Source organism: Tripterygium wilfordii, chromosome 13 (assembly GCF_013401445.1).
Source record: "Tripterygium wilfordii isolate XIE 37 chromosome 13, ASM1340144v1, whole genome shotgun sequence".
In the NCBI taxonomy this organism is placed as follows: domain Eukaryota; kingdom Viridiplantae; phylum Streptophyta; class Magnoliopsida; order Celastrales; family Celastraceae; genus Tripterygium; species Tripterygium wilfordii.
In genome coordinates this window covers 12437818-12463592 of record NC_052244.1, presented here as the reverse complement: position 1 = coordinate 12463592, position 25775 = coordinate 12437818, and the positions used below count along the sequence as shown (strand labels likewise).

The window sequence follows — 25775 nt, the reverse complement described above, 5'->3', positions numbered from 1 at the left end:
TATATTAGATCACTAATAATATTAATATAAAATCACTTAACGTTTACATTATACATTAATCTAAAATAAAATAATTGACCTAATTTGATTACGTGTGACAATTCAACATAAATTGTGTCCGTTTGGGAGTGTTGTGAGGTGCTGTGAGGTAAAAAGCTGTGGTGCTGTGAGGTGAGTTCTGGTGACAAAAACCATTTGGCGTGTCACAAAAACTATAATGTTGTGAGGTGAGGTGCACCTAAACGCAGTGCAAACACACTGTTAAACCGTACCATTGTGTTTGGTATTTTCTTCCCGTATAGTGTTTTTTTTTTTTTTTTGCAATTTGTTAGACAGCATTGAGTGATTTGAGTCATTTCATGAGGCCCAACCCTATGCTGTTAATCAATAGCAAAGAAGACACCGACTCAACCCAAACAGGTCACCAACCCTAAATAATATTCCTAATTTGACAAGAAGACGAAGACACCGACTCAACTCAAAAACTATCCATTCCGGAAAAAGTTTTCTCAATTCACTATGTATATATCTATACCCAATGCCAGGGCTCTCACCCTCGCAATTCTCTCAACTCTTACTATCTTAAGAGTCCTTTGAGAGACAGAGAGTGCGAAGAGCGTGATTTGGTATTGGAGAAACAAAGATGGACTCATCAAAGAAGATCAAGCTGATCAGTTCCGACGGAGAGTTGTTTGAGGTGGACGAGACGGTGGCGATGGAGGCCCGGACAATCAAGCATATGATTGAGGACGGTGTCTCCGAAGGAGGAATCCCTATTCCTAACGTCACAAGCAATGTTCTGGCCAAGGTTATCGAATACTGCAAGACCCACGTCGAGTCCAAGTCCGCTGATGGTCCTGGTAGCCTCTCCGATGGTGAACTTAAGGCCTGGGACAAAGAGTTCATGAAAGTCGACCATTGCACAATCTTCCATCTCATACTGGTACGTCTTCTCATCTTCTTCTTTTTTTAGTAATTAAAATCCCACAGAAGAAGTTTTAGATTTTCCATTATCCTAAGTTTTGACATCTGTGTTTCTATGTATTATATTCAAGGCTGCAAATTTTCTGGAGATAAAGGGGCTGCTGGAACTTTCTTGCCAGACAGTGGCTAATATGATCAAGGGAAAGACTCCAGAGGAGATCAGGAAGAATTTCAACATCAAGAATGATTTTACGGAGGAAGAGGAGGCGGAGATTCGCAGGGAGAACCAATGGGCATTCGAATGAAATTCTTGATAGTTAATAGTGATGAAGTTCTTACCTCCCACAATTTACTTCCTAATCTTCTGTAGCTGGGTTTTTTTTTTTTTTGATTAGGAATCAGTTCAACTTAGTAAAGATTTCTTCTTTAGTTGAAATTCCCATCATGTTTATGGATTCTGCGTTTTTTTGTTATAAGAGCCGTTAGGGTTGTAAAAAAAACCACGCAAATCGACCGTGAAATCCATTCATTATTATAAAATATATGTTAGTGATAATCGATTAAAAACTCAAAAAAACTGACCAAATCGTTAATAATCAACGAAACGGTAAGTTAAATTTATGTAAAACAATGAAAGAAAAATTTTGATTTTATGTCAAACAATCAAAGAAAAAATTTGATCGAACCGACCATTTGGGACCCCTAACACACATCTCCTTTTTAACATACATTTTTTTATTTTTTTTTGAAATTATCAAATTATCCTTATATGAAATTACTTTAAATTTATTTACTTGTTACACCCATATTTCTTTCTCAAAACAATTTGTAACTCTACATATATATATACAAAGCAAGCAAGACAAAACAAAAGAAATAAATACTCCATGTTAGGATTCTCTATGTATATACTTTGATTGCATATGATCTCTCTCCCTCCCTATTCTCTTCTTCAAGTAGTAAATATCTATGGAGTTATTGTCTCCTTGGATTCAAGTGTTTGAACAAAGACTTTTCAACCAACAAAAAACCAAGCATGGCTTGTTAACTGTCTGCTGCTGTCGGTGTGCTGTTTCACATCCCCCCTACAATGAATTGACAGTATATTGTTCTACAATGATCTTCCCCCGGCATGTTACAAACTCTCATTTTACAATCCAGCCGAAGATACTCTCTTTAGTTATTTTCTATACTATTCTTTAGTTATTTTCTAATACTATTCTTTTGCGTACCCTTCAACGGTTAATTAATATAACTTGATGTTGTTATATCCAATGGTTGATAGAGTGACCAACGAGAGTTGATTTAGTTGGCAATCAGTTGGGGTACGCATATATGTGTTTAAAATTCGATTCCAACTACAAACATAATTCTCTGTGGTATTTCAAAAAAAAAAATGATTGATAGAGTAACACTTGTAGAAAAATAGAAATAATCAAAATCTAATTGAATATCTTTCTTTTTCTTTTTTTTTTTCTATTAGTCTTGATCATGAATTCTCCTATGCAGACGTCCGTAAGTTAATAACGTGCGCACCATGTTATTTTTTGAACAAGTGAGGTCAAATCAATGAACTCCACTTGTCGATTCATTCTTTAAAAACACTTAAAAATGGAATGCGTAAATTATTAATTTGTGAACATTCGTATACAAGAATTTTCCGAGTCTTGATAGTCTCTTTTTTATTTACTGATAAGTTAAGTCTGTGTCAAGTAAAAAATAATAAAGGACAAGAATGAGAGTGCAAAATTTGCACAAAACATAGAGAAAAAAAAAAAGAATAAACGAAACATACTTACAAACGAAGGAAGGTGAAAGGTAGATATTACCCCACGAACCAACAAAAGGGAGGCATTTGAATGAGAGAGGAAGGAGAGAAGAGAATCTGCGGAGAGAGACAGAAAGTGACCTCTGACGTGTTTTTTTCTGTGGCGGCAAAACCTTCTTCTCTAGAGTGAGTAAATGGAGGTGGGTGGGGTTAATAATTTGAAGCAAGTGGTGAGAATTAGGAGAAGGAGGTGAAAGATGTTTTTGGCCCAAATCACTTACGTTATCATCCACACTTTGGATCCAAGGCTCGTACGATTTTATCTTTTCAAAAGACACCTCAAGAGTGAGGGTGTGTGAATCCATTTCAACATATAACGTGACTTTTCAATAGATACCCAATATATGACCTCAAGGCTTTGTCCTATTTGATGGGAGTCTCTAAAGTGTAGAGTTATCGTCCCCGATTCTCATTTTGGATACATCGTAATTCGTTCATTTCATTGTGTCTCAAGTGTTATACAGATGGGTCATCTTTATAAATCACATAATTTGATTTCGGACGTGGATATTTACCAGGTAAATGTGGGGGTGGGGGGGGGGGGGGTGATGGAGGTCAATTTTTATTTTTATGCATTGAACATTTACAAATTTGAGTGATGTCACTGACAAGTGCTTGTGATAACAAAACAGGTTACCTTCTAACACATTGAGATAAGCCAAAATGTGGTCTTTATGTGTGGGGCTTAATTTAGTGGATTCTGAATGTGACCTCACTAAGGTCAAACCAAGTATTTAAGGACAATAAAAGAGCTAAAGAGAAAGCAGAGCATCTCCTCCATAGAAGAAGAAGAAGAAGAAGACAAGTTTCTGTCTTTCTCTCTCTCTGTTTTTTAGTCCTCAATGTTGTCTGGTGGGTGTGGAGATATCAAATACAGCAGAGGCTCATCATCAACAACGTCGTCTTCTATTACATCTTCATCGCCTTCAATTTCAGTCTCATTAGGAGCCAAAACCATGGAAGAAGTTTGGAAAGACATCACTCTCCTACAAGACCAGTCAGTCATGACACCTAGACCTGCAACAACCCACAATCACCACCACCATCATCAGCATCTTCACAATAATCCCAACTATACCCTCCAAGACTTCCTTGCCAGACCCTTTAACAAAGACCCAGCATCGACAGTCGTCCATGGCGCTTCGCATCCTGCCAGTCATGTTTTGAGCTTGAATTCTGGAACTGGGTTTGATTTCTTGGAGCCTAGCTATGAGCACTTACGAGTCTCAAATGGCTCTGCTCTTAATAACCCATTTGAGGATTTGGGCTCCTCTAATGGTTTACCTCGTTTTGGGAAGAAAAGGGTCCAGGAACCTGATAACGGCTCGAGCGATAGAAGGCATAAGCGCATGATCAAGAACAGAGAATCCGCAGTTCGATCAAGAGCTCGAAAGCAGGAATGTGAATGTCCTTTTTATAGTCAACGTGTTTTAATCTCTCTGTGTGTTGTATTGCGTTCTGAAATTAGTGTATTTTGACAGGCATATACGAACGAACTGGAGCTTGAAGTAGCACAGTTAATGGAAGAGAATGCGAGGCTCAAGAGTCAGCAAGAACAGGTACATTACATAATAAAGAAAACCCCAAAAAGGGTAATTGCCGTTTTTATAGTTTAGCTATTCAACCATTCCTCATTTGGAAGCCATTTTTGTGTCTATACTTGGTTTTGGGGAGGTCCAGTTGCGCTTAGCAGCAGCAGCAGCAGCTCAGATTCCCAAGACTCACACGCTTCATCGAACGTCAACTGCTCCATTTTGAGTAGTAGGGATAGAATGTGTGGGGGAAGCAAGGAAAGAGTGGAGTACGGCAGGTATGTGTAAATTGTAATGGCTCCAAGAAACTGTACGGTTTGAAAAGATGGGTCGTTTGTGTTCTACACAGGCTATCATTTTCTATCTTTTGGGGTTGGGCCTCTTTCTGTCTCCCTCTATGTACATATAAGCTTAATTTTCATTATTGCTAGTCATTGATGTTGATGATGGCCCTCTTTCGTCGGTATCTAATGTGTTTTTTTTTTCTTTCCCACTCTTTGGTTTCTCGGTTTCTCCCCCCCATCTTTTGTCTTTTTCCTTCTACAATTTAGCTTCTTTTTTTTTATCATTCATGATGAATCATGGGGTTTTTTCCAAAAAATGCCACTTTGATTGAACCACAATCCGACAAGAAAAATGGGAATTTATGGGACAGGCGAATGTGGTGGGGTGTTGTGGCCATTTCAACTTTACTATTCTAGACTTCTAGTACATTTGCCTTCTAAGAATTCATTGCAGTTTTGTTTAGAACTAAGATAAATTGCAGATTTTCTGGACACTATTGTGAATTTTAAGGGTTTGAGCTACAGTAAACTTTAGGGTTTCGGATATATCTCAATGACAGAGCAACCCACTGCAGTCTCTGGATTAGGAACAAACTAAACTGGGTGATTCAAGCCAAATGAATCTGAGAATACTAAATTTTGTAACTTTATCACCATAATGTCGATGGCTAACAAGAAAAGCTCACGAGACGTATTTTCCGCTTTCTAGCTTAGCCAGGCATCCTCCATAGCTACTACCATTGTCAAGTCTCCAACCCAGACAGGTCATAGAGAATTGTGTAATAACATAATGTTAAACGACACAATTCAAGCATGATGAGACATCAAATCTCTTCAGGCCTATGAAAAAACATTGCAAACAATTTGTTAGGAGTCAATGATGCTCATAAATAATAGTAAAATTGGGTTTAAACAAATCATTTGACACTGGACCCGTTCCACAAGCTCGAATTCATAACAAATATATGTCCCACCAAAACCAGTCAAACTCTGCTCTGTTCAAAAGATTTGTCTCGAAGACAAATTATCCAGTAAAGTCTCGCAGTTTCAAAGAGGAGAGGCATGATGATAAAATTTAAACACAATTTAAAGTGCAAGTGACTAAGGAGAGGAGAAATATCCAGAGAGAGAGAGAGAGGGAGACCATATTAACAAAATAGAGCAGTAGTAGCATGGCACAAGCAGGCAGCAGCATCCATCCTTTCTTCCCTCAATTCTGCAGACAAAGACCACCTAAAATTTTCTTTCCAATCACTCTCAATATTTAATCCCTGTAGGATTAATCCAACCCCAAAGAACTGGGAAAAAAACACCTAAGGGGGCAATAAGGGGAAGCAAAACCAAAAATTCCCCAGATAGAACACCAACCCTATGAAATAGGGTGAAAGACAGGACCCCCAGAAACAACATAAGGAGGTAAATCACGAGTCCATGCTACTTGCTCAAAATCCTACCACCTCTGTTTCCCCTTCCAGCTTTTTCTATATTCCCCCCCTCCCTCCTCTTAGTATTGCTGCATCTTTCCCCTTCTAATTGCCTGTCTATTTTGCTCTATAAGAAATTGGGTTCCATCATGCCAGGGCAAGATCATAACTTTTCTATAATGTAATATGTTTTTATCATTGTCGTAATACCTTACTCTCTCCTCTTTTTTCCAAGAACACGTCTCAAAAAGAAAACGTGCACTAGCACTCATCTTCCTTGCTCAAATTTCTTGCTGAAGTAGAATGATCCAAATTTACTAGAACGCTCAGGAGTCTTGTTCCCTCACCACTCTGCTCTTGCGACTGATTGCTCACATCACAGGATGTGCTCAGAAATGCTTCTGGATGAATATCTGCTTGGTTAGATGCTTTTTCCTCGAGAGAAATGCTTTGAACACCGGCTGTCAGTGTAGACTGAGGACTGGGAGAACTTGGACCTTGAAGCTGAGGCATTATCCATCTCTCCCAATCATTGTGCCTCCTTACTTTGTCACCCTGCATTACAAACGAAAGTGCATAACTGATCAGGAGGGGTTAATGAAGGTAAACAGTACCAAACAACCAATAGAGTCATCATTTTCTCAAATTTCAGAAAATTCAGTAGCACCAAACCTTAACAAGTATTCGGAAAAAAAAATACCTGCACTTCAACCACAGCTGAACTTCTTAAAGCATCCAAGATAAGTTGGATATTGTTAGTCAATTCAGCAATCTGCAAAAAAAAGTCACAGAAAAATATTGTCTTCGCACTAACAACTCACTTAAAGGATCTAGCATGGGCGCAACACTACTTGCCACATGGTAATAAAATTAGATATCGTTTGGCTTGAGGCAGAAAATCATCAAATTTAACATAGTATACACAGAAAGAAAACGAAGTGCTAGAATGAAAAAGACAAAGAATAATAACATAGTCCCATAGCATTCCTATTCCTATTATCATAGAGTTGAAATATATAGGTAAATTTATAACCTTTAAATGAAAACTAAGCATAAAGTCTGTTTTGGTGATAGCCTGGTATCATTAAGACAATCAACGGTAAAGCATCCAGGACATCAAAACACAAACCTAAGACACCCAAGTAAATAAAATGGACAAGGAAACAAAAACGATATTTTTGTTCACAATTTCTGGAATGATTGGCCACTAATAATCGCTAACTTAGGTTTGAAAAACATTTCTTATTATGGCCATAATGTTGTTATTGCCACATCAAACGTATGCATGGTAAAATGTCACAATCCCACAATGAGAAAGGACCGAATCGCCCTCAAGTGCTGAGCAAATAAGAGCGTATGATGCAGATTTTCAAATCAAGGGGCGGCACAACTATAGGTGACAAAATGAAACAAACCATATCAGCAGTGCCCGAACTCCCAACCTCAAAAAAGAGGCCGAGAAGCACCGAATGTTGCTTAGGCCAAATAGGGTTAGTAACTAATAGTTATGTTTGTCTGTCATCAAATCTAATCCATAACATCAATACCTGAGGACCTTCTATGTTACATAAAAACTTATCCAAAAGTATTTAGAATGCGACCACTAGTGCCACAATTAAGTTTTTCTCCAAAACCTAAATTAGTTATTGACACCTTTACAGAAGGGGAAAAGAGGAAAAATAAAAATCAGGATCTTGATAAGCATCAGTAAAGAACATTTTAAAAAAGAACCTGATTATCATGGCTAAGTCACTAGCCTATAAAGACATAAAATCATATACTATCATTATAAAGAGAAACCACTTGAGTAACTCACCTTTTTGAAGCCAGCTATTAATTCAATTGAAACCCAGCCCTGGTCATCCATGTTCTTCCGCAGGTATATATCCTTAGCTAAATTGTCACCACTTCCATAAACAAATATGATATGAAACTGCAGTTAAGTACCAGAAAAAGGCTTAAAACAAGAAGGCAGTGAGTGTGCGTAATGCATTGCTACCTGAACCAATAGTTAATTTGCTGCACTATCTTAGAATATATGTTGGGGTCTGGAGCAGGAAAGAACATCGGCGGTATTGGCGCAACTAAAGGCATACCCCTAAGTGATTCTGGAGGATGATAGAAATAGACAGGAGGTACAAAATCTGAAATCGAATAAAGATTATATACAACCCAACAGATGTATATAAAAAAGTAACTTAAATGTATTTAAAATTTACCAGGAAATGCCATAGGAGCATGGAATGGGGGCCGCATAGATGGTGGTCCGATGTAAGGAGTGGGATTAGGAGCAGGTGGTTGTGGTGATGCATGTCTATGCCTTTGCATAAATCTCTGAGGCTGCAAATCTCTATTGTAGAAATTCCCCCGGTCCTGATCACGTCTGCCCCCATTGTGATGATGAGAACCACCTCCACGTGAATGGTGACCACCATTGCGGTTTCTAAAGGAATTGTGCAGCTGATCATTGCCAATATGGGCAAATCCACTCCTAGGGGATAGACCATTAGATGATCCATTGCCATTGCCACTATTGCGCTTTGGGCGTGCAGGTGGTATAGTAGCCAAATTAGTAGCAGTCCCAGCCCCCTATAGTACCACATCACAGATAAAAAATGAGAAAATCGATTAAAGTTACATGGACCCTCAAATATTTGCCCTCAAATTGAGCATTGGTGGAAATATCAACATAGGGTTAGTATGAAGGGGTCAAAAACATTTTCCCCTATCCTCTAACCCATCAGATATATCATATATGTTATACTTAAAAAAATATCACGAAAGCCCACAAAATAAAAAGTAACTAAAAACCAAACAATCAATTCTTTGAACTCCTGACAATCACTCATCATATATGAAATAATAAACATTGTTACATCCATAAAAAATTCAGTCTATGAAATTTGTATCATTTCACCTCCAATTCAGTGTACAGAATGTTAATAATTTCACCCATTTTTTAACCTCAAATCAAAAGCACGAAGGAAGATTTAGCTAAATGTCCTCATTACTCCTATCACACAAAGTACCATTTGCTTTCTATTCTTATATTGTCTTAACGAATTTCAATCTTTTTCTTTCCTTACTGTTCATTTGGTTTCGTAATTTGAGAATTCTTCTGGGTAGAAAGTCAAACTTAATTCCTACTTTTTTTTTTGGTTTCAAAAGTCTAATAATTTCTAAATTACCTTATTTAATAAGGTAAATGTAAAACACAACATCAACAAAAACAAATCAGGTTTGGAACGGTACTGAAGGTGCGGCTGTTGTGGCTGATTTCTAAAGGAATTGTACTTCCTTTTTCTTAACAAAATAAGCTTATGATAAAGTAGTAGCTAGTATTGATTACAAATTGTAAGAAATTATATTGGTTCTGTGAAATAAGGTAAAAGTAAATTAATGTTCTATCCCTAATTTTCTTAAGACAATTTTGATTGAGCACCGAATACTTTCTCCAATTAATATTTTGGTCTGGTTCCAGTGAAAAATGCAGTACCCTACAAAGTTAAGTTCCTTTCTTTTTCTTCTGTTGTTTTAGACATTATTATTCTATACTGAATGATTATATGGTTTTTGAGTTTTAATATTTCATCTATATAGACAATCAAACTTCTTTGATTTCCTCTATAATGAAACCTCAATGCAGAGAAACATATATCCCTTACCAAACAGACCAAAATAGTAAATATCAGCAACAAAAAGTAGACTAGCCAAACCTGCGGAGCCGGAATGAGGAGCGATGAAGATGATCCATCTGATCCTTTCAATGAATCAGAAGAGGACTTGGGGGAAGCCCTAGCTGAATCCGACAGAGGAGGCCAGGAATCGGCTCCCATGACAGGCACAAACTCCCCATTCGAAGGCTTATTCCAAGCCGGCCTCTTTCCAGCATTGCCATGGGACCCAGGCCCATTCTCCACAGTTTCTTCAACGGAACCCGCAGTCGCAGCCATCCCCTGCTGCTCAGCCACAACAGCCACCGGCGATGAAGGTGCAGCCGCGATCAGTTCCGATTCTCCACCTCGCACAATCTGCGTGCACAGACCTATTACTCCCTTTGCGGTGCGCAACGATTGAGAGTGATTGTTCAGTGTCTTCGTGACCGTCGAGGTATTAGTACTGTTGTTGTAGTTTCAATCATCTCCTCGTCACCGTCTAGGTATTAGGGTCTCGTTGTTGATAGACAGAGACAATCAAACAAACTAGATTTTCTGTCGGCGCTTTTGATCGACGTTAATAACAAAAAAAACGAAGACAAAAAAAATCGATCGGTAGAGGGCAATGCCAAAGGTAATTTAGGGTTTCGATAACAAGAGAAATCTCCGTACCCAAAACTCAATGAACGATGAGATCGCCGCAAGAGAGATCGGAGTACACGGAGACGATGTTGCCTCCGTTTATTCTCTACTCTCTCTCTCTCTCTCTCTCTCTCTCGTTGCTTAACTCGAGGAATTGTGGGATGCCCAGCCTTTAGTTACGGCTGATATTACGTATATATCCTCGTTACACATATTTACATAAACCTATTCTGACGAAATTAGATTTCAGCACACGAGATAACACCCAATAGGCAAGTGCCACGTCAGCATTATTGCGTTTCTTAATTATATTTATATTTTAGTTTATTTTTAACTGCTGCTTAGGTTAGAAGTTAGAATTAGAATAGGTGACAAATACATTTGCACACAGTTACCCACCTGTAAGATAAGATTGGGTTTACAGATGGGATAAGATTGGGTTTATATATTGCTCAATTTAGTAAAAAATATATTATTAGTTTCCTCAATCAAAAAAATCCCAAAAAATATCATACGTTCAATGTTAATTAATTTTTAAAAATCCCAAAAAAATATCATAAAGAGCAAATTTATATGATTTGGATCTCGGTTTGAAGCAAGCTGATACAATAATACATACATGTATATCTATCCTTTATTGTATGGTTGAACACTAAGGGGAGGAAAGGAAACAGCTATAATGGAAAATAATGGAAAGTAGGAGTGGCAATTTGGCAAAACCATGTCTCGTCCACATGATCGAATTTGTTCAACTTATTAAATCAAGTTTGAACATAAATTATCTATTCAAAATCCAAGTCCAAATACAATTTTTATCCAATTTAAAATCAAATACGAGTCCAAACAAATAAAACTTATCTAATTTACTTGTCCAAACCCTTATCCGAATTATTTTATTATCCGATCTACTCGTCCAGATTTATCCCAATCCGGATTTAATCAATTAAGTATATCCAAAATTAAAATCGGATTAAGGTCTGAACATGTAAATATTTTGTAAAAACATGATGTTATACGACTCGGAACTGAATTTTTTTGCCACTCCTTCTGGAAAGTTGCGCAAGTATATCGTGTCCTTTAACTATACTATGCATGACCTAAGAATCAAAATGTTTTTTTACTAAAGGGCACCCGCATCAGCTGTGGAAAATAAAAGGAATGATCATAGAATAGAACCACTACAACAATAGATATAATGTGAAGGCGAAACTGAAGACTGGCAGGAAAGATGTATGGCTATGGTAGGACGGTAAGGCAGCTGAACTCTCTGAAAAATTCCTGCTCTCTTTTGTTGAATTTGGAGTAGGGTAGTTGCCTAGTCCGGCGGCAACAGCAGGAGGTACAGTGGAGTTGTGTCGTTCAATTGGGATAGTGTTGTATTCATCAATGTCATAACCTGCACAAGTTGCAGAAAATTTGTGTAATTTACTGAAACAGAAGAATGGAGAGAATTCACATGTATTATAAAGAAACACTCACAGTCAAACTTCTTCCAACCCAAAACAAGTTTTTCTCGATCAAACACAACGCGGTAGCCGGTCATAAAGTTTTCTGTGCAAAATTCACGCAATTGGCACATTAATTGGACAAAAAAAAATCTTAATGCAAAGGTTCAATAGATAGCATGCATCAATATTTTTTTAAGAATTGCCAATTAAAAATGTTTTTAATGGTCAGTTTAGTTTCACGCATTGGACCTCCCAGAAGTCTTAATTGATATGAAAAATAATAGGTAAAACTTACGCCCAACAATATTCAGTTCTGCACTCTTGACAACAGCCAAGCAATAAACAAGTTCAGTCTGCATTTAGATAATTGGAAGAATGTCAATAATTAATTTAAGGACTGTTTTGACACAAAAATTAAGGGAATCAGATGAGGACTACCGGAGTGGAGATGACAATGATAGGATCATAGACAGCAAAGTGGCTTCCACCTTTCATGGTTAAACTCAGGCTTGGTATCAAACTAGAATTTGCATCGGGACTGCGCATCAAGAGAAAAAAATGATTATAGTTCCGGAGGATTTTAATGGAAAAAGAATAAGAAGAAGAGGAATACAATTTGTTACTCTAACCTCATATAATAACAATATTCAAAAGGTATCCTCGAATCAAGTGGACGACGCCTATCTCTGGTCTGTGAATGGAACTGCCAAAAAGAACATCTAAACTTTGGTTGGATAAAAACTAAGATGACAGAGCAAACTAATTTTGCATCATTTCGAGCACTCACATTCTCAGCAAGGCTCGTATAAGTTGGGTCCACGAGATACGTAAAAGAGGTCCCAGAATCAAAAAGAGCTGTCAAATCCACATCAATCAATGTTGTTCCTACTCGAATTTGAATCATTGTAATATTATACGTTGGGCTGCAAGATATCTCCAAGCATAAGAAGCATGATAGCCATTTAAGAACCTTTCATCAGATTCAAATATATAAGAAAACAATAGACATGGAGAAAATTTGAGAAATTACCACTTACTGTGGTGGATTCGCATTAAATGGGGTCTCTTCCTGGTCAGAACTGCCCTTGTCTCCGAAATTGATCCTTCCTATTCCATCATGTCCAAAACACATAGAGAAAGAATCTGCTGTCAAGCCTTCCCTGGATAAAATGCTAGGAACCGATATCTTTTCCATACCGAGCCCAAACAAGCCATTGGGAGCTGCAATGTCAAGAAATGAGCCACTCTGAACCTGTCCACAGCTGCGCAAATAATATTATTTCATTACAGCCCAAATCCAGGGTCTGTAGTAAGAGAACAACGCCAGTGTATGGAGTTCAAAACAGTTCAGTACATTATCAAATAACATACCCAAACGTGACATATGCCTCAACCAACTCCTCATTGGTATCTCCTGTTGCTAAGTGCAGAACATCCTCCACCAAGATCCCAGAAGTAGAAGTTTGAGCAGAGACATAAGAGACCATGTAAGGGCAATCACTGAATGTTCCAGGGCAGCGATTACGGTGTTCACACAAAAGGTTGTTGCAGGTGACTTTTTTGCTTGTTGATGACTCTTTAGGACTGTAAACACTTAGCTCAAACTCCTGCAACAATAGTTATACATTACTGGAATCAATAAGTACATCATAAACGCCTTTAAGACGAAAAGGAAATGCCACTCCCATAAGATCAAAAGAGTCATTGGACTAGGTCTCACATTGAAGCCGGGAAGATTAACAAAACGAAAATGCTATTCCCCAACAACCAAGGCCATTTTAGGGGATTAACATTTAAAGTTCAATTAATTGGTGAGCATTTCCATCTTGTGAAACATTTCATGAGGTGCAATTAACTCATAAGCAATACATAATTACATATCAAATGAACAAGAAACCCGTAACACTCCAGATTCCAACAACAGGGAGAAAATAAACGAAAAAAATTTCAAAAGTAATGAGAATAGAACATACAGAAGCATAAGCAGTACCCTGAGTAGGCGCGCATCTACTGCAATCACATGGCACCCAAAACAGATCACTCCCAGTATCTAGCGCCACCATGAATTTCATCCCTGGCGTCCCCAATTCAACCGTCGCATAGTGCAAACTACACAAAAAGAAACGAAACCCCAACTGAAGAAACAAAAAAAAAAAACACAAATTCATTTTACTTGATTGTAAACACAAAAGAAACTTACAATCCCAGCGAGCTAATCCGAAACGTCGAGTTTCCATCAGAGAAAGCAAGGGGCGACTCCAAATCGGAAAGCTTACGGCCACGCAAACGCATGAGTCGATCGCGGTGTGCCAAGATGGCATAGTACTCGAAGCTTCCCTTCTTAACGGGCCAGTCGAAGAATTTCCCGGTGGAAAGGGACCAGTTCTTGATGGAATCGGAGAAGCGGTGATGCATCTTCAAGCTGAAGATGCGGCCGCCACTGCAATGATAGCCTTTGAAGTCAAAGGCGACAAAGATTGAGAGCGCGATGAGTACTAATCTGAAGAAATAAACCATTCTTTCTCCTTCTTCGTTCATCAAAATACTTGCATGTAAAGGGAAATCAAAGGCTCCATTGAAGGTTAAACCCTGGATCTTGGCTCTCTCTCGATCAGAGAGAGAGTGTCTGTCTTAGGTGGGCCCACAGACGCTTTAGAAGAAGTTTGGAAAGAGCGGGTCTTTACAAAGCTTTTGCCTTTTTGACCATTTTTCTAATCGCGCCAAAAAGTTGTGGGACGCTTCGATGGGCACCACGTTGATTAGCTTTTCTGATCCAACGGATGAGGGTTGGTTAGAAAATTACTATAATTAGTATACGGCCAGCCTGGCCCAACCCAAAATCATATCAGGGGGTGGAGCTTCTGCTTTTAAGTCCATCCAACTTTAATCTAAGGCCCAGTGGCACAATCAAGACCCAAGGCCTTTTTTTTTTTTTTATAACCAAAATAAATATCATAAGTGATTCCCTCAACATATTGATTATCAAGTATTTATGTGTAAATAAATATTTATGAATGATTCAAGATGCATGATGATCAGGGAACAAAAGTAATTGAGTGTTCAATATATAAAAAAATAAAACATGGGGTTTGCTATGATGACTTTAGTGTTTTATAAGGCGTGACACATTTGCGTGTAAGCCAAGCTGATGAAAAATCGTGAGAGAGCATGATTAGTATACATTTTACCACCTGTTAGACTATTTCAATTAGTTTAGGATGTTCAAATCATGTGATTTGTAAGGAAAACCAATCCCTAATCCCTATCATACTAAGAGACATTTTATTGGGCTTAAGTACCATTACGTGAGACAGTCCATAAAGTATATAGTCGTGTGAGTTCGATATATTTACAGGAACCGATAAACCCAAAGCAGAAAATATATTTGATGTGAATAGAGTTATGATTTTCAACATATGATCGAAGCCTCTACCTATCAATTTGTTGGGTCAGCATAACCCAATCCACAAATGCAAAGGAGTGTTAAATTATCCCACATCGGTTTGGGATGTCCAGATCATATGGTTTATAAGGACACTCAAGTTTTTACCACACTAAGAGGTATTTTCCTGAGTCTAAATACCATTAAGTGAGACTTTCCACTTGTCTTTCGGATCCGAATAAGTCAGTCAAGAGGATAATATCTCTGATGTGAGTAGGGCCCGGATTTTCAGCACAATCATTGGCACATTTTTCCAGTAATTAATTAAGTATTTGACATGACTTGGGATTCAATTACTCTCAGTGGACTGGAGCCACATTGCACTCTGGATCTTGTTGTTCAAGTGAAAGACAGAGAGCATTTGGTTGGCCAATAGTGGATATAAGAGGGGGGTCTTGGGTCTTCACCAGTTGGCTTAAATCCAATTCCCTAATTTCTCCCCATTGCTCATGTTTGCTTATACGCACCAAGGCACATTCAAACATCCAATCTCACAAAAAGATTTAGTGTAGGATCCTTGCCATAACTACAAATTTGAAAGACAGCACAGTAAGGAAAAATCATTGTACTAGTTAACAAGTGATGAGAATTTTATACACATTATAACTACAAAGGAACATCAGAGATGATCTCACAAGTTCACAAATCAACTTACAGATAATTGTGTGACTGCCTGACTGACTACTTGAACTATGAATGATAAGTATCCCAGTCAAATTTGGGTAGCGAGAAAACCTCGTAATCAATTGGCCCATCTACAACGTTGTCAACAGTTTGTATGCCTTCCAAAAGACCAGGTGGGAAACTATCATTATCAGAAGGCAATAGTTTGTACATTACTAGCAATCCAAGTGTGAAAATGGCCTGCAGCTTCGTCGAGTCCCCCCGGACTGAAAAGAACAAGAGCATCGAAAGGAGAAATAAATCCACACAGAAACGCATGATACACAACACCGTGTCCATCAGCCTTCCGTCATTGCCAGCAGGAAACCCCCGGACTCTATACACAAACAGAAAGTTGTACTTATCAACCATATACCTATACCCAAAATAAACTGCACCAACCGGGACCACGAGTGGAGCAAATGAAGAATATATCAAGGTTAAGGCGAATATAGTCAAATTGAACGAATAATATTGCGCAAAATCAAATGTCTGCTTGGGAATAGGTGAGGTTCTGCTGATTGGATAAACAGAAAGATCTTGTCCCTGTGGCTCAATTCCATTAAATCTAGGAGAGTCAAACAAAACAGCATGCATCAGGGGTCTCCGAAGATCATCTCCATTCTGATTTTCTAATGGGTATTCTTCACTTTGTTCTGGTACCAGTTGGAGCATGTCATTCTTTCGAAACTTCTGAATCTTCCTTTTTATCCAAGGGATCGGAGCCAACAGATCAAAAGATATCCCCAAAAAAGAGCATGTGATTAAAAAAGCAAGAGACGAAAGACATGACCTAGACAGAAAAGATGCACTCATGTATTGCTCAATCCTCTTGCAATCTTCACCATCCAAATAGCACCTGCCCATGCTTAGAATTGCATTTTCTAAGGAAGACTCAACCAGAGCCCTCAAAAGAATGAGATTGACAAGAAAGAAGCAAACCATCTTAAGAAGTGCGGCTCTTTGCTCCCCAGACACAGTGAGATGCCGTTCAAACTTTGAGAGGTAAGAGAGAGCTGATGGTACTATTATGTACATACTCACAAATATTATAACATTGGGCAAGAACTGAAAGACTAAGGAGGCAAGCCAGCTAGAGCTTTGCACCCAGGCTAACCACGACTGTGCATTATCCATAGCTTCAGCATTAACAATCCGCCCAGCACTCGTCAAAGCACTGATCACTGAAAGGGGAGAACTAAAAAACAGAAGCAGCAACAATAAACAAGTGTTGACAAACACTCTCCGGAGTCTCAAGGATAGTTTTGCTGATCCCAAATGGTTCCAGTATATATCTGCTGCCAAAGGAGCACGCTCAACTTTCCAATGGTTCCTCCGTAATCGCAGCTCCACCAATGAAAAAAACTTTCCAATCCGCCTCCTCTTTTCATTTCGAAAATCTTGAACCGCCTTGTTAGCCGTGTACACATCCTTAAACATCACAAATGCAACCCCAGCACCGGGAGCAGTGCCCTCCTTGTAAGCTGCTAATTCAGTCTCCAATTCTGCCCTCAGTTCTTGTAATCTCCCTAACTTTTCTTCATCTGTATAACCCAGCCTAAACATTATTTTCCCCCACAAAAGTTTCGCCTTCCTCCGCAAGTAAACCAGAAGACCTCGTAATCCCTTCGGTTCATTCTCTTCACTTTCATCAGGTAAAAGGCGAGAGTCAATTCGGGCTACTAACCAAGTAATCTCATCTCTAACCCTCACCAATTCTGTGGCCAAATCATCCAATGCACACAAGTTCATGGGCAATATAACCTTGTAGATTTTCCCAGGATACTTATGCTGAAAATACTCTTGCAAAACAGTCCTATCAGCTCCTAAGCTCATTGGAATACCCTGCACCATTATCGTAAAAATAGCTGTAGAATTCGCATTTGGGTCACTCAAATTCCCATCCCCATCTCTGAACCTAGTTATCCTTAACCTCTCTTCAATAGCAGACATACCAAAATGCACTAAAATAACAACAACCACAACAAACAAGAAATGTATCCAAAGTAGAGGCGAACCTTTCTCGATGTGGGTTATAGTGGTTTTAGAGAACTGATCGGACATTAATACGCTCCCAGCATAGAGATTCAAAGGAAGCATGAAAAGCAAAGCCAGGATTGCGATGGAGCCGAGGACAGCAAAGCAGCCCCCTTCGATTATGAGGAACTGCGCAGCATCAGCGCCGCAGTGGCGGGCGATCTCGCGGCCTGTGGCATGCCAGACGGCAAGTAGCTTGGAGGCAAGGGCGGCTGGTCCTGGGATTCGGCGATGGTCGCTTCGCAGCTTCACAAAGAAAAAGATGAACACGCAGAAGAATAAGCCTATCGCCGATATGTTGAGCAGGTACTGAATGTTCCCGTACCATGCGTCTGGAAAATCCTGGTCTCCGTCTCCGGAGGAAGGTGGAGGAGAGAGAGCGACGTCCATGGCGGGAATTGGGGATATGAGGATAGGTAATCGAGATTTATCCATTGAATTCGAAAATTAGGGGTTTATAGAACCAAAAAATTCGAGATTTTCTCCATTAATTGCAGCTGAGAAGTACCAATTTCGAGATAGATTAAAAAAAAAAGTTTAGGGTTCCTAGTGATTGGAGACTGAGAAGGAAAGGAAGTGGTACGTACAGGGTGCCCGGACTCCGGAGGAAGAGATAATGGCAGGGTTCTGGGATGTTATACGTTGGAGGTTTCCGTGAAATTTCTCGGATATATTAAAAATGTTGCATTTGGAGTTTGGGTTTTTCGGAAAAGTAACACTTTTTTAAACCAAATTTTGAAAACTAACCCACTTTTTTAAAAACATGAAATCTAACACTTTTTTTAAAGGAATTGTCCCAAATACCCTTATTTCACATTGGAACGACATAGTTTTGGTTCAAAGGCCGGCCTCCACTTCCCGCGACATCCTTCACCTTCTTCTTTCTTCTTTAACGTTCTTTTTCGACGATTTCCGATAGTCTCCATTCTCGAATACACTGTCATATACGATTTCTGCCACATTCGACCTGGTACAGCATGGGTATGTTATGTATTATTTAGTGTTGTATTTGTGTTTCGTTCCAGTAAGCAGTGATCACGGTTTGTGTTTTTGATTTTAGCAGTGGTGGGTGCTTAGGGTTTTAGTTTTTCCTGCTATAGGGTTTCCATATTTCATTAGCGTTTATGGGTTTAGGTTTCCAGTATGTTGTTATTGGATTTGGGTATGATAGGTTGGTGTTCGAGTTTTATGATTTGATGTTCGGGTAAATAGATTATCCTGTTTGAGGATTTGGGTTTGACTGTTCTGTTCGAGTAAATATGGTTTACTGTTCGAGTTTTATTGGTTGATGTTCGAGTTTTCTGGGTTGACTGTTCGGGTAAATAGATTATCCTGTTTATATATTTGGATTTGAATGATATGTTCGAGTAAATATGGTTTACTGTTCGAGTTTTCTGGTTGATGTTCGAGTTTTCTGGGTTGACTGTTCGGGTAAATAGATTATCCTGTTTGAGGATTTGGGTTTGACTGTTCTGTTCGAGTAAATATGGTTGACTGTTCGAGTATTTGGCTGTTATGTTCGAGTAAATATGGTTTACTATTCGAGTTTTCTAGTTGATGTTCGAGTTTTCTGGGTTGACTGTTCGGGTAAATAGATTATCCTGTTTGGGGATTTGGGTTTGACTGTTCTGTTCGAGTAAATATGGTTGACTGTTCGAGTATTTGGCTGTTCTGTTCGAGTAAATATGGTTGGCTGTTCGAGTATTTGGCTGTTCTGTTCGAGTAAATATGGTTTACTGTTCGAGTATTTTTATTTGACTGACTGTTCGAGTAAATATTGGTTTGATTGTTCGAGTAAATATTGGTTTGATTGTTCGGGTAAATATGGTTTGATTGTTCGAGTAAATATTGGTTTGATTGTTCGGGTAAATATTGGTTTGATTGTTCATATTGGTTTGATTGTTCGGGTAAATATTGGTTTGATTGTTCGGGTAAATATGGTTTGATTGTTCGAGTAAATATTGGTTTGATTGTTCGGGTAAATATGGTTTGTTGTTCGAGTATTTGAGTTTGATTGTTCGAGTAAATATGATTTACTGTTCGAGTATTTTAGTTTGACTATTCGAGTATATATGATTTATTGTTCGAGTATTTTAGTTTGGCTGTTCGAGTATTATTAATTTTGTGTTTTAATTAATTGTCCCATGCAGACTATCTGATAAGTGAGGAGCAACATTTCCCCGCCCGGGTAACCACCTTTTCAAACATATCAGTTGTTACCACTTCAATTAAATTGAAGTTGAATGAGGAGCAACTTGAGGTTTTTAGGCAATCATGCTTTGGCATGATGCTGGATGTACATGACATCAGTTGTTCTTCACAACTGATACACCAGCTTCTACTACGTCAAATTATTTCTCCCCAGGGTGATTTTGGAGAAAGATTGCATTTCAATATTGGTGGAAAGAAGTGCACATTTGGTATTGAAGATTTTGCGATTATCACCGGACTATTATGTACAGAATCTGTGCCCGATGTGTCAAGTCTGGTTGATACATCTGTTAATAGGCTAAAATCCCTTTATTTTGAAGAAAAATGTGGAAAGGGCAAGGGTAAGGGGAAGGGGACCAATGTAAGCAGAGCTGAGCTGGAAGAGGCATTCGATAAATGTGATAATGCTCATGATGCTTTGAAGTTAGTTTTGGTGTATTTTGTTGAGTCTGTATTGATGCCTAGAGAGAGAAGAAATGCCATTAATATTAAGTGGCTCCAACTTGTGGATGATTTGGATGCCTTCAACCAATATCCATGGGGAAGCGTTTGCTACGAACGTACTGCTACCTCTCTTGCATGTGCCATGATTGGAAGGGCTGAAAAATACTTGAGTAAGGGTAAGGCAAAGGAGACATACAGCCTTTATGGAATGTCAATAGTACTCCAGGTAAAAAAAAATAGATCATTCTATTTGTGTTCTGTTTATTATTTATTGTAATAATAGTTTACCAATATTTTTTTGATTATTTGAAGATTTGGGCGTATGAAATTGTACCCATTATAGCCCAGAGGTATGCCACCAAATGTGGTGAAACACACCCCAGAATACTCAAGTACTCAGGGAATCAAACCCCTACTTCAGATGACATCGTGTCAGATGTATTTGAACTGATAAAGGTTAGTGAAGTTAAAATGTTTAATAAAATTTGTTGTTCGGGTAGTTTTAGTCTTATGTTCGAGTATTTGTAGTTTTATAGTTGAGTATTTATAGTAACATGTTCGAGTAGTTGTAGGTTGATGTTCGAGTATTTGTATTTTGGTGTTCTAATTTCACTCATCACTTTGTTTTAATCTTCTCAGATTGAGGTTCATGATGCTCTAGTGCAATGACACCCGATTACTGGTTGACAGACCAGGTAACATATATATAACCATATTTAAAAAAAAAATTATTCGTAATAGTTACTTATAGTTATCTTTGATTTTGTAGCATATGGACGTCGCAATGTACCTCCTCATGAAGAGGATCAAGCAATACCCTGCCATATTCAAGAAGAAGGTTGTGCTGCTGGACACTATATTCACTGTAAGTATTTTATATGTGTGTTCGAGTATGTTTGTTAGATGTTCGAGTTGTTGAACTTGATGTTCGAGTATATTAGTTCACATGTTCGAGTATTTTAGTCGGATGTTCGAGTATTTTATTTCATATGTTCGAGTATTTTAGTCGGATGTTCGAGTATTTTTATTTCATATGTTCGAGTATTTTATTTCACATGTTCGAGTTTTTTAAGATACATGATCGAGTTTTTTAAGATACATGTTCGAGTTTTTTAGTCAGTTGTTCGAGTATTTTAATTCACATGTTCGAGTAGTTTAGTCGGATGTTCGAGTATTTGAGAAAAAATAATATAGTACATTTTACAGGTATCAGTTGAATCCCACTTTAATGAGTTCACTAAATATCCTCATAATGTTGGAGAATGGGACAAACATGAAGTCTTTGAGCACTATATTTCTGGAAAAAACCCTGAAGGGTCCATACCATTGAATGGTGTAGATTACATTTACTTTCCCATGAACTGGAGAAATATCCATTGGGTTGCAATTGAGGTTGAAGTTGGCAACAAATGGATCAATGTATATGATCCCAAAATTTCAATCACCAGCAAGGAGGATTGCAATAATCATATGAAACCGTTGAGGACTATGTTGCCATACATCCTTCGTTTGGGTGGGATTGATGCAGGAGTCGCCCCATGGCCTGCTCATAGATTGCAAGTTGTTCCTCAGCAAGAGACCGGGTAAATGTTTCCAGTGTTAGATAAATTTTTCATGGTGGTTAACGTTTATATATTTTTGTAACATATATGCTATCTTATGTTTTACAGGGGAGATTGTGGGATGTTCACAATAAAATTTATAAAGGTATTAAGTGCAGGAATGCCAATACAACTTATTAATCAGACAGACATGATGTTTTACAGGAGGAAATTCGCAATCGAGTCATACGGACAACATTTTTAACTTACTTTTGTAAATATTTATTTTCATCCTATTAAATTGTATATAACTCAGTGTAATACAAATATTGGTTCGAGTAATGCAAGATATATTTGTTCGAGTAATTACCTATTATCATCGAGTAATATACTATAATGTATATTTGTTCGAGTACTTTTCTTATTTGATCGAGTAATATAATATTCACATGTTCGAGTAACCTATTAAATGATCGAGTAATTGCTGTGTTGGTTCGATTAAATGAATAAATGTTGTTCGAGCATTTGTTGAGTATATTCGAGTATATAGGTGTACCATTTAGCGTATTTCTTGGGTCTATTCGAGTAATTGGTGGCACATGTTCGAGTATTTGTTGAGTCTATTCGAGTAAATGATGGCCCATTTCGAGTAATTGTCCAGGCTATTCGAGTAAAACATTTAACTGTTGGAGTAATACATTGATTCTGTTCGAGTAATACAGTTAATTGATTAATGAATTTATCAAAAATCATAACATTAATGATGTTGGAGTCAATGCATGTTACATCTATGATGTTGGAGTCAATGCGATTGGCTCTTTGCATGTTTGACGATTATGACCTCGCTGTCGACACCGGGAACATATCCTCACTGCTATAGTTTCACCAGATGATGGGATCCTTCGTTGTCTTGGCCTCCCCCCTTGACGTCTAGTCGCCGGTGGGAGCAATACGTTGTCCTCGCTAACTTTGCGTTGATCCTCAATAGTTACTGGGTATATAGCTTCAGCATAAGCTAACATTAGGGCCTCATTCGTATAGTACGGAGAACACAAGGAATTAAAAGATATGTTCCGAACTCGACATGCAGCCAATGCGTGTACACAAGGAAGTTGGTCAAGATCAAACACACGGCATGAACAGGTCTTGTTTTGCAGATCAACCTGTCCATCTTGATCACCATCTCGTACATAGTACTCACTATGGCTTATCGGTTGAACATTTAGTCGTTGTGACCTATTGCTTCTCTTTCTAACTTCCTTGTCACACTCGCAACATAGGTAAGACGTGACAGATGCTGCGTTATTACGACGAGCACTGAACCATTCCTGCAATTTGGCACGCAATTGTTCAACTAGCATTGTAATCGGCAAACTTCGAGCATCTCATAGTATAGCATTCAAGCACTCTGCAATGTTCGTCGTCATGATACTATATCTCTTACCAGAAGACAGTGCTCTAGACCACCTATGGAAACCAGCTTCAACTAAATAAGCATAAGGTCTACCTCCGTCGACATTACGCAACTGATTCATTAGACATTACGCAACTGATTCATTAAATGCTCGAATTCAGATGTTCGATACACCTTAGCAGCTTTAAGATATATAGGGATGATAGATTCGTTGAACCCTTTTGCCTTCATGTTTCGTTGGATATGGACGATACATGCGCCATGAAATGAACCAGGCAATACAAGTGAAACTGCCCTATCAATGCTAGGATTTCTGTCTGAAATGATACATAACCGTGAGAAGTCTTCAACTGTAATGGCATCCCGTAATTTTTCAAAAAACCATTGCCAAGATGCATTATTTTCAGAATCACCAATGCCAAAAGCAACCGGATAAATTTGCTCATTTCCATCCAAAGCAGTTGCCACAAAAAGTGTACCCAAATACTTACCCTTCAAATGGGTGCCATCAACGACGATAACAGGGCGCATTGAACTATGAAATCCACGTAAGCTTGCACCAATTGCCATGAAAAAATACTTGAATCGATTATCATCATCAGACTCAATATGAGTAATTGTACCAGGGTTATTATTCTCCAATACAGCACAATAATGGGGTAAGTAAGCAAATGATTCTTCCGGTGAACCACGAAGAGAATAAAGCGCACATTCTCTAGCCCTCCATGCCTTATCATAGGTAATATTAATGCCATATTCTCTTCTAATATCCTGAATTATGTCATTTGGTCTGTAAACACGCCCAACACCTTCATATCTGGCCCTGATGCAATCACCAATCACCCTTCCTGATGCTTGCTTGTGCCCATGATTCACAAATTCCAACGAACATGTGTAAGTATCATTGAATTTTTTCACAAGAAAAAGTTCAGTTTCTTTTAGCTTTATACCTCTCATACGCCATTGGCATCCACTTGCAAGACACTCGACCACAAGCAAAGACTTCGTCGACCTCGTCACCCTGAATTGAAAATTCTTCTTAATAGCATAGAGGGATATATGCTTATGCAACTCTTTCTTGTTTGTAAAAATCACCCCCACATCAAACGTATCAGATGATTCGCTGTTGAGGTCAATAGTATTGCTCCCACTATATTGCCCAACCTGAATGTTCTCACCCGTCTGCGCATTAGGATCATTAGTTGCAGCAACATCATCAACAACAAAAGGTTGAGTTTCTGGAACATAACTTGCACCTCCAACAAAAGGAATGTCATCATCGTATTCATCATTAATATTATCTTCTCGACCCTGGCCATCTCTAACATCATCAAAATCTTCTTCGAATTGGCTTAAACTAGGAAAATCATCAATCCGATTTCTGGCACGTCCAACAAATGGTTGAGTTTCTGGAACATAACTTGCATCCTGCGAATGAAACTGTTGATGTTCTTTTGGTCTTAATGTTATACATAGTGGGGTACCCGGTTTCCGTGAAGCGTCAGGTCGCCGTGCATCATCATTCTGTCGTAAGAAGAATTGCAAGTCATCTTCATTGCTAACAACCAACGGTTCCATATGGAAATGTGTGTTATATACAAATTTCAAGAGCAACTCATTTGAAGTTCGATCAATTCCCGTAATCTTGTATATCTTCTCCAAAAAATCCTCATAGGAAATGGACTCATTCACAACAAAACCTTTCCCAGTACCACCAATGAATTTGTAAATTCCTCCTGAAAATTCCCAATCTCCGCCGTATATAACAACAAGGTCAACCACACCCATTCCTGAAAAACAAAATTGCAAGAACTTGAAAACTCGAACAAACATCATAAACAACTCGAACATATATAATAGAATACTCGAACAGATATCTTCAAACACTCGAACAGATGGCATCTAATACTCGAACAGATATCCTAAAATACTCGAACATATCCCTTCAAACACTCGAACATATCAAACAAAACACTCGAACAGATGGCATCTAATACTCGAACAGATATCCTTAAATACTCGAACATATCAAAGAAAACACTCGAACAGATATCATTAACACTCGGACAGTTATCCTAAAACACTCGAACAGATATCCTAAACACTCGAACAGATCTCCTAAAACACTCGAACAGATATCATTAACACTCTGACATATATCATAAACACTCGAACAGTTATCCTAAAACACTCGAACAGATATCCTAAACACTCGAACAGATATCCTAAAATACTCGAACATATATAATAAAAAATAAGCCATATTTTTAAATAATATTATCTGG

General features: G+C 38.3%; 7 protein-coding genes across 9 annotated transcripts; 2 read left to right on the top strand and 5 right to left on the bottom strand.

Moving 5' to 3' along the window:
* Positions 1-478: 478 nt before the first annotated feature.
* On the top strand, positions 479-1370 carry LOC120011920 (SKP1-like protein 1A). Its single transcript, XM_038863093.1, has 2 exons — positions 479-943; positions 1056-1370. The coding sequence occupies exons 1-2, from the start codon at positions 644-646 to the stop codon at positions 1227-1229; spliced, it is 474 nt and encodes a 157-aa protein (XP_038719021.1). The 5' UTR covers positions 479-643; the 3' UTR covers positions 1230-1370.
* A 2178-nt stretch (positions 1371-3548) lies between these two features.
* On the top strand, positions 3549-4728 carry LOC120011918 (protein FD-like). 2 transcript variants are annotated; one of them, XM_038863089.1, is made up of 3 exons: positions 3549-4149; positions 4234-4311; positions 4433-4728. In XM_038863089.1, exons 1-3 carry the CDS (start codon positions 3595-3597, stop codon positions 4508-4510), a joined length of 711 nt encoding a protein of 236 aa, XP_038719017.1. In that variant the 5' UTR covers positions 3549-3594; the 3' UTR covers positions 4511-4728. The 2 variants fall into 2 exon arrangements, with proteins under 2 accessions (XP_038719017.1, XP_038719016.1); XM_038863088.1 differs by having other exon boundaries at positions 4427-4728.
* A 707-nt stretch (positions 4729-5435) lies between these two features.
* LOC120013191 (la-related protein 1B) lies at positions 5436-10452 on the bottom strand. Of its 2 annotated transcripts, none has more exons than XM_038864923.1 (6): positions 9709-10452; positions 8212-8581; positions 7992-8136; positions 7809-7899; positions 6693-6764; positions 5436-6547 (listed from the first exon to the last, which is right to left on the bottom strand). In XM_038864923.1, exons 1-6 carry the CDS (start codon positions 9943-9945, stop codon positions 6254-6256), a joined length of 1209 nt encoding a protein of 402 aa, XP_038720851.1. In that variant the 5' UTR covers positions 9946-10452; the 3' UTR covers positions 5436-6253. The 2 variants fall into 2 exon arrangements, with proteins under 2 accessions (XP_038720851.1, XP_038720852.1); XM_038864924.1 differs by having other exon boundaries at positions 7992-8100.
* An 824-nt stretch (positions 10453-11276) lies between these two features.
* LOC120012014 (aspartyl protease family protein 1-like) lies at positions 11277-14398 on the bottom strand. Its single transcript, XM_038863236.1, has 10 exons — positions 13939-14398; positions 13712-13847; positions 13110-13345; positions 12776-13000; positions 12526-12661; positions 12368-12441; positions 12177-12276; positions 12034-12091; positions 11770-11841; positions 11277-11686 (listed from the first exon to the last, which is right to left on the bottom strand). Exons 1-10 carry the CDS (start codon positions 14274-14276, stop codon positions 11469-11471), a joined length of 1593 nt encoding a protein of 530 aa, XP_038719164.1. The 5' UTR covers positions 14277-14398; the 3' UTR covers positions 11277-11468.
* Positions 14399-15707: 1309 nt separating this feature from the next.
* Positions 15708-18533, bottom strand: LOC120013475 (CSC1-like protein At4g35870). Its single transcript, XM_038865301.1, has one exon. The coding sequence runs from the start codon at positions 18313-18315 to the stop codon at positions 15871-15873; it is 2445 nt and encodes an 814-aa protein (XP_038721229.1). The 5' UTR covers positions 18316-18533; the 3' UTR covers positions 15708-15870.
* A 4331-nt stretch (positions 18534-22864) lies between these two features.
* On the bottom strand, positions 22865-23611 carry LOC120012597. The gene is made up of 2 exons (XM_038864037.1): positions 23521-23611; positions 22865-23430 (listed from the first exon to the last, which is right to left on the bottom strand). The coding sequence occupies exons 1-2, from the start codon at positions 23609-23611 to the stop codon at positions 22865-22867; spliced, it is 657 nt and encodes a 218-aa protein (XP_038719965.1).
* LOC120012596 lies at positions 23611-25278 on the bottom strand. Its single transcript, XM_038864036.1, has one exon. It carries the CDS (start codon positions 25276-25278, stop codon positions 23611-23613), a length of 1668 nt encoding a protein of 555 aa, XP_038719964.1.
* Between the last annotated feature and the right edge of the window lie 497 nt (positions 25279-25775).

What these genes read in the sequence shown, in the direction of transcription:
- LOC120012596 (XM_038864036.1), bottom strand. Translation starts at nt 25,278, where the DNA reads ATGGGTGTGGTTGACCTTGTTGTTATATACGGCGGAGATTGGGAATTT.
- LOC120013191 (XM_038864923.1), bottom strand. Translation starts at nt 9,945, where the DNA reads ATGGCTGCGACTGCGGGTTCCGTTGAAGAAACTGTGGAGAATGGGCCT. An exon ending in TCCTCATTCCGGCTCCGCAG is followed by an intron (nt 8,582 to 9,708) that starts GTTTGGCTAGTC and finishes GTGGTACTATAG; the next exon opens with GGGGCTGGGACTGCTACTAA. An exon ending in CAGCTGTGGTTGAAGTGCAG is followed by an intron (nt 6,548 to 6,692) that starts GTATTTTTTTTT and finishes TTTGTAATGCAG; the next exon opens with GGTGACAAAGTAAGGAGGCA.
- LOC120012597 (XM_038864037.1), bottom strand. Translation starts at nt 23,611, where the DNA reads ATGAATCAGTTGCGTAATGTCGACGGAGGTAGACCTTATGCTTATTTA. An exon ending in GTCTAGAGCACTGTCTTCTG is followed by an intron (nt 23,431 to 23,520) that starts GTAAGAGATATA and finishes TTACAATGCTAG; the next exon opens with TTGAACAATTGCGTGCCAAA.
- LOC120013475 (XM_038865301.1), bottom strand. Translation starts at nt 18,315, where the DNA reads ATGGATAAATCTCGATTACCTATCCTCATATCCCCAATTCCCGCCATG.
- LOC120011918 (XM_038863088.1), top strand. Translation starts at nt 3,595, where the DNA reads ATGTTGTCTGGTGGGTGTGGAGATATCAAATACAGCAGAGGCTCATCA. An exon ending in GATCAAGAGCTCGAAAGCAG is followed by an intron (nt 4,150 to 4,233) that starts GAATGTGAATGT and finishes GTATTTTGACAG; the next exon opens with GCATATACGAACGAACTGGA. An exon ending in TCAAGAGTCAGCAAGAACAG is followed by an intron (nt 4,312 to 4,426) that starts GTACATTACATA and finishes GGTTTTGGGGAG; the next exon opens with GTCCAGTTGCGCTTAGCAGC.
- LOC120011920 (XM_038863093.1), top strand. Translation starts at nt 644, where the DNA reads ATGGACTCATCAAAGAAGATCAAGCTGATCAGTTCCGACGGAGAGTTG. An exon ending in CAATCTTCCATCTCATACTG is followed by an intron (nt 944 to 1,055) that starts GTACGTCTTCTC and finishes ATTATATTCAAG; the next exon opens with GCTGCAAATTTTCTGGAGAT.
- LOC120012014 (XM_038863236.1), bottom strand. Translation starts at nt 14,276, where the DNA reads ATGAACGAAGAAGGAGAAAGAATGGTTTATTTCTTCAGATTAGTACTC. An exon ending in TTTAATGCGAATCCACCACA is followed by an intron (nt 12,662 to 12,775) that starts GTAAGTGGTAAT and finishes GATATCTTGCAG; the next exon opens with CCCAACGTATAATATTACAA. An exon ending in ATACGAGCCTTGCTGAGAAT is followed by an intron (nt 12,442 to 12,525) that starts GTGAGTGCTCGA and finishes TCTTTTTGGCAG; the next exon opens with TTCCATTCACAGACCAGAGA.